Source organism: Calonectris borealis, chromosome 15 (genome assembly GCF_964195595.1).
Source record: "Calonectris borealis chromosome 15, bCalBor7.hap1.2, whole genome shotgun sequence".
NCBI classification, from domain to species: Eukaryota; Metazoa; Chordata; class Aves; order Procellariiformes; family Procellariidae; genus Calonectris; species Calonectris borealis.
This window is the reverse complement of record NC_134326.1, coordinates 15838996-15845819: the sequence shown is the minus strand read 5'-3', so window position 1 is coordinate 15845819 and position 6824 is coordinate 15838996. Positions and strand designations below refer to the sequence as shown.

Genomic DNA, 6824 nt, shown 5'->3' with positions numbered 1-6824 from the left:
CACTGAATTCTTCTAAAAAAGCTGGTCTAAAACAGAGAAATGAATGCCAGTGCTGGGCTGTGCAATCCAAAAAAAGTTGAAGAAAGGACAGTGAGATCAAATCCAAGTGCAAATTATTAAAAGCTCAGCATGCCTCCAAACACTGAGAGGATCTCTGATTTCAGGTTCCCTGGGGAACCGCCAGTATCCTGTGCTTTCCTCTGGAATAATGTTTTCTAAGTACTGTTTTTTCATATTGCTCTATAGATGTGAAACACTGCAGGCTCAGGCAGAGAAATATGTCAAGTTTGCATTCAGTTTTTCTAAGCATTTGAGAGGATTGGATTTGGGAGGGCACACCGCCGTGCTGTGGTGTGTGCCAACAGCCTCAGTGCCTTCGAAGTCCTGGGGAGACCTTTTACCGCTGCCTGACCCTGTTGGCTGTATTGGCTGCGGAGGCTGTTCTTGCCGTAGAGCTGCAGCCGAAGGTGAGGCAGACCTGGAAGAGCAGGACTAGCAGCAATGGGGTGTTTCTGCATGTGAAGGCAGTGAACCCCCCTTGGCCAAAATCAGTGTGCTGGGGGTTAATTCCTACTATATATCTCTCTTGCACTTCCCCGTAATCCAGCTAATGAAAGGTCTTTAACCATGCCTCGCTCTGCGGCTGCTGGTGCCCCTGCCAGAGCTGGGCTGCCGGACTGCGCTCGGCCTCAGCCAGCTGCGGCTGCGTCCTCTGCCTAAATCGCTTTCTGAACTGGCTCCAAGGCTCCGGCTGCTGTTCCAAGCCCCTGTCTTATCCTGCCCTGCATCTGCTCATGATGCAATTCCCGCAGGAATGGGGAAGCGCGGGGAGGAGGGGAGCGTGTGAGCAGCGGTGTGGGCAGGGGCTGTAGTATATCCATCCCTACTGAGAACGAGCACAGTGCAGTCCTGGAAATCGCACCCAAAGCTGGTGCCCAGAACAGCCTCTGCAGAGCAACAGCAGGCTAAATCTCACTGAACAGTCGGATTCCCTGATAGCTTGTAGCTCTGGGATATTACCAGAGGAAAATAAACAGATTTGAAGAAATTGAGGGATCTGAGGAAGGGAAAGGATGTTCGGAGTATGTGGAGAGGGATGCTGTGTTGATGTGTGGAGTTACTTTTTCCTGTGGCTTTTCCTGGAGTCTCACTGCAGTCCATCTTGGTAGACCACTTAATAAAGGGCCTTACTCAGGGCCAGCTTCTGAAAGCAGTGGTTCAAGTTTTAGCTAATCTTAATTAGCTAATCATGTTAACTCAGGACTTGTCCTGTCTCCTGAGGGCTCCCTGCGAGCTCTCACCCTGGCCAAGCTCTGCAGTGGCAGGATCCAACTGCCAGTGACACCAGTGTCATGAAGTGGGATGGCAGCATTGTGCCCTTTTTACAGATCAGGCAAACTGAGGGACCAAACTGCGACTCCCCCACAGCATCCAACACTGGCAGAGTTTAAACCCAGCTTTCTCCTGCCCCCTCCTGTGCTCTTTGCCTGGGGCTCTCAGGAAGGTAGACATCCTTGGCTGTCTTAGAGCAGAGTATTTTCTGGCTAACCTGCTGCCTCTCTACCATCTGCTGAAGTCTGTGTGTCCTTCCAGTGCAAAACCTGTGTGGGAAGAAGGCAAAAGTCATCATGCAGCCAGTGATACCGTGATTGAAGAGGTTTCAAATGAGGGGCCTTTGCTTTCTCCTGGGCTGCACAGCTGTGGGGCTGGCCCCAGCTCCTGTCTACTTAGGGGCAGGCAGCCCTGTGTCCCTGCTTCAGGCTGGCAGGCTCTGGTCCCCATTGACCCCATGCCCCTCTGCCTCTCTGGGGTAGGTGCTCCCGAGGCAGACTCTCTTTGGGGGGTGGCAGAAGGCCACCCTTTGCCCAGCCCTGAGCCCCAGACAGGTGTCTACGTTCTGCGCTGCATTAAGGACTTTGTGAGCAGCACCCAGGGCTCCTCTTCCATTTGCAGAGATAGGAAGGAGGTTGGAGCTCCTTATCTGTGCAATCCTACCTTCGGGGTGTGTGTGAGGCTAGTCCCCTTGGGAAAGAGGGATAGAGGCTGCAGGCAGCTTCCATTCACCGGCAGCCTTTCATCCCATGTCCCAGGGCCACAGCCACCCTGTCTCCATCCCTGTTTACTGATGGGGCCGATATGGCCAAGGCAGGAGAGGTTGCAGGTTCCCCTAATCGCCTTATCATCGGGCCGGACAATCTCAGACACTCAGAGGATGTTTTGACTGCGCTGAATTACAATGTTTGTTGTTTCTCACTCCCAATAATTGACATTTGATAGCGACTACTGTAAAAGCGGCCGAGGGGCTGGGGCTGAGGCAGAGCAGAGGCAGGGAGCCGGGCGGTGGGGAGCCCTGCTCGCTGCCCCTGAGCAGTTCGGGGACAGGCGGGGGGTCCTTTGCCGCTCTCCTCCATGGGGACAGGGTGCGGAGGGGCTGCCGAAACCTCCCGCGGATGCGCTGGGAGCCGCTCGCCTCCGGCAGAGCGCGATCCCCTTGGTTTATGGCTTGGGGTCTTTGTACCCTCTCTGAATTGCTTTTCTGTCCAGGGAAGAAACCAGCCGCTCGCCCTCCGCTCCCGGAGACTCGGAGCGAAGGGGTCACCGACGGGGAGGAACGGGGCTGGCCCCGACCCCAGCCCGGGGGCGGACGGGACACGGCCGTTGCGTAGCGGTGGGCTCAAAAAGCGGCTTTTAAATTATTTTTGAAAGACGTTAAAATGCAAAGACCGTTTGCACGCGTCAGAACGGGAATTGCTGAAATTACGGGAGGGCTACACAAAGCCGGGGGCGGCGGGGGGGAGGGAGACCGGCAGGGAAAGGCTCCCGGGAGCGGAGGAGGCGGCGGCGTTCTGCCGGTGAGAGCCCCCGGGGCGGGCGGCTCCGCACCCCGCCGCCCCCGCGGCCCGGGCCGCCGTCGCCAGGGGATGCTGGGGGGGCCGGGCCGCGCAAGGAACGCCAGGGACGCGCAAGGTTAAGCCACTCACTTTAATGACAACTCGCTGATCTCCATCAGCTTGTACAGCAACGGGAAACACGAACGAACGGGCGGCGGGGCGAGGGGCGGACAGTGCATTTCAATACTAACTCACGTTTTAGTGCATAACCCTACGGGGACCTGGCAGGTCGGAGTGTCTGTATTCCTCGGCCGGGGTGGGGTGTGGGGTCTGTCCTCATCCGTGCGCTGGCGAGAGTCGCCGCCGGGCCCGCTCCCGGCCCGGCCCCGGGCGCCTGCGGGGCGCAGCCGAGGCCGGTGTTAGCAGCCTCGCAAGGGGAGACTTGAGGGCTGACGAGATGCTTAACGGGCCGGACAGCGTGGACCGTACGGGAAATGCAAAAATTAAATGGATCTCAACAATAATTAGTATAGAGTAAAAAAAAAAAAAAAAAAAAAAAGAGTTGCAGGGCTTGGTTAGCTGTTGTTGGGATCAAGTCAAGCAAAATGACCGGCTGCTTTGTAGGAAAGAAGGAGGGGAATTACTGGGGCGAAGGCCCCGGTGGAAGGGGGAGCGAGAGGGGCCGTGGCTGGGCGCACGGGTGGGGAGCTGCGGGCAGCGCCGAGCCTCCCTGCGCCGAGCCCGCCTGGCCCCGCACGGAGCGCGGCCATCGCACGACATATTGAAGACCTCCCCGCTGGAAATGGCCGCCACGGTAGTGAACTCCGCCGGGATGCTACATCTAACTATCCTTATCCCCCCGCAGCCTGGAAATGTCCCGAGACCGGCTCGCAGGCGCGGTCCCATCCCCGGCCCCGGGGTCTCGCCGGTGGCCGTGGTCCACGGAGGGGATCAGGCTGGGTGCGGGGGCGGCTCTACCAGGCTCGGATCCCGTGCAACGTGGAGATCCCCGCGTTCCCTTGCGGGATGGGCGTCTGCACTGAATTCAAGTCCCCTACGCTGAAGTTCATGAAGTTGTTGCCGGCCGCCGAGGGCTGCATGGTCTGCATGGACGGGTAGCTGCAGTTGTAGTTGGCGTTGCAGGCAGGGCTGTTGTAGTTAGTGTACGCGGGGTAGGCGTTGTAGCTATAGGGGTTAATGCTGACATTGTACGGCGAACTGTAGGGAGAAGACTCCCCCAGGCAGGGCTTCCCATCGCGCACCAGCACCGGCACCGCTATCCGCCGGGGGGGAGGGATGCCCACCATTTCCAGGGTCTGATCCTGTCTCTGCCTTTTGCATTTATACCTTCGATTCTGGAACCAAATTTTCACCTGGGTGGAGGTGAGCTTTAGGACGTTCGCTAGATGGTCCCTCTCGGGAGCCGAGAGGTATTTTTGCTGCTTGAACCTTCTCTCCAGTTCGTAGACTTGGGCTTGAGAAAAGAGGACGCGAGGTTTCCTCCTTTTCCTCTGTCTGGGGCGCTCGGGATCTTCCAGGTCTCTTTTCTCCTGCTCCAGGCTCTTGTGCAGGGAACACAGTTCTGCAGCAAAATAAACGGGCAGAGGAAAAAGGGGGAAGAAAAAAAATGTGCAAAAAAATTAAAGCAATGTTCAATAAACCACGTGCACTCTGAGCGAGCCCCCGGCCCTTCCCCGGCCCCGCAGGCCGCCGCGGCGACCCGCTCCTGCGGCAGCGGGACCGGCCCTGCCCCGCTCTTTAAGCGCCTCTTTAGCAATTTTCCGTCGGTCTTTTTTTGTTTGTTTGAATACAAAGATGCTCCGCGCACTGATTTGAGTCGCGACCGGCTGTGTCACAGCCTGGATTTATCGCATGTGGCCTTTGTACTGAATCCCACCCCGACCCCATGGGCGTACACTCAGCCGAGCGAATTAGAAATTAGATTTGTCGCCTAATTTCTGGACGAGCTCGAGGCCTTGCGTATCATCCTGCAGCTTTGCCCGTCCCGTGGGGCAGCCAGCGCGGCCACGGCCCCAGCCCCGCTCGGGGGAGTCGCGGGGGTGTCCCGGGCCGGGGTCGGTGGACGCTCCCCACGGTGGGTTCTGTCCCGCTCCTGCATCGCGGAGCCTGGGTGGGGATGAAGATGCTCTTCCCTCGGGCGGGAGCAGCCCCGCACTGTCCCCTCTTCCCCCGTCGCCCTCGGCCGAGCGCCCAGCCCCGGGCTGGGGGTCGCCTTCCCCCTGCCCTCCCTTTTCCTCAGCTCGGAGGCCACCGGCGAGCCCTGGCCAGCAGCACCGTTACTCGCGGGCTTTACCTTTCTTGTCCGCCTTGGCGTCCTTGGCCGAGTCCATTTCCACGTAGCTTTTCACGTAGTAGGAGCCGGGGAAGGCGGGGGCGGTTTTGGCCGGGTGCGCCTCGGGCAGCTCCTCCCGCAGGTCGGGCAGGGCCGGGGGCTCGGCGCTGTACGTCTCCTGCTTGAAGGTGGCCAGCATGCAGGAGGGGGAGGACAGCGAGGAGAGCTCCATGGAGGCCAGGCTGCTCTGATGCTGTTCCAAGTTCAAAATATCCTTGACCGAGAAGGGTGTCGTTGTCACAGGGCTAGGAAACATTGCGGAGGAGAGCGGGGCAGCGGCCGCAGCCCAGGGTCATGGAAAAGTAGGTGGGGAGCAGCCAACCTGGAGCAGTGGTGGAGCGTGGGCTCACGGAGGGGGCACATAGCATTCCCGCGAGTAGCCTTGACTTGTGCACTGGAAGCAGGTAGGACCAGACCATAAGGGAAGGGAAGGAGGGACTAGGCAGTTTTTGGGTGACTTTAGCTTTCTATTGGCCAACATTGCAGTGATGGTATGAGAGATGCAAAGTTCCATGTCACCTAATATAGTAATACATCTCAAAAACATCCCCACTCATTTAAAGGGGCGGCACTGTATTTATCCAGCTTTCCTCCACTGAGTTTGTTGATCCATTAAAAAAAAAAATCCAGAATGGCCTAATGTGTACAAAGCCACTATCTGATGCCATCTATCATACAGTCAGATTAAATAAACAGGCCGGGAGGAAACCATCAACCAAATATGTGCTGATTTCATTTTTTTTTAAGCGAGGGAACGGAGGTTTCCGTTTTATTCTGCAATATCCGATCGCAGGAACTAGAAAACGGGAGTTCACTGTTGTGTGAAGCGCACTCAAGGGGAAATCCGCGCTTAAGGTTTATACAGATATTCTGAAGCTGCATAACGCCCGCAAAATCCAGCTGATAGGAGAGAGCTCCTGAACAGCCCTTGCACGGCTTTGGAAGGGGAAATGCCGGTTGGGTTTTCCCCCCGCCTGTTTGTAAAACTTTCAAACAAAAAAACCAACAACAACAAAAAAACACACAACACAAAAAAACCCAACCAAACAGAAAAAACCCAACTCAAAAAAAAAAACGGGTTGAAGGCGTTGCAAAATATACAGGGGTGCTGGGGGCAAGAGAGGAGCGAGTAAAAGCAACCGGCCGCTGGGCTGCGGCCGGGACCCGGGGGCGAGCCGCGGTGCTGGCCGGGTCCCCGCAGCCCGGGCGGGCGCACGGCTGCCCGCAGGCCCCTGGATTCACCGGGCAGAAGTGGGAGCTCATTAATTTAACGCGCTTGGAGTCGCTAAAATAAACCTTAGCGGCAACGTGGCAGGTTGAAGAGGGGCGTTACGGCGTTTTCTGGCTTCGGGGGGCGAGGGGGGGGGGGGAAATCTCCTCCAGCGACTTTTTCGGTGCCGAGCGCCCGGCTCCGAGAGGCACGGGGGTCAGCTCGTCCCCTCGGAGCCCCGGCGCGGCCGAGGGCGGTGCGATGTAGGGCTGGGGCCGGGGGCCCGAGCGGAGAAGCCCTGCGGGGATGCGGTGAGTTGGGGGGTCCCTCGGCCGGGCCCTGCCCGGGGAGGCCGCGGGGTCGCAGGGCGAGTTTTGCAAATCCTTCCCTCTCCCGCAGACGGAGGGAACCCTCCCAGGCGGGTGAAAAC

At 58.0% G+C, this 6824-nt stretch overlaps 1 protein-coding gene across 2 annotated transcripts; it reads right to left on the bottom strand.

The window, feature by feature from the left end:
* Nucleotides 1–2933: 2933 nt before the first annotated feature.
* Nucleotides 2934–5566, bottom strand: NKX2-5 (NK2 homeobox 5). Of its 2 annotated transcripts, XM_075163910.1 has the most exons (3): nt 5146–5440; nt 4676–4678; nt 2934–4413 (listed from the first exon to the last, which is right to left on the bottom strand). In XM_075163910.1, the coding sequence occupies exons 1-3, from the start codon at nt 5438–5440 to the stop codon at nt 3806–3808; spliced, it is 906 nt and encodes a 301-aa protein (XP_075020011.1). In that variant the 3' UTR covers nt 2934–3805. The 2 variants fall into 2 exon arrangements, with proteins under 2 accessions (XP_075020011.1, XP_075020012.1); XM_075163911.1 differs by lacking the exon at nt 4676–4678 and having other exon boundaries at nt 5146–5566.
* Between the last annotated feature and the right edge of the window lie 1258 nt (nt 5567–6824).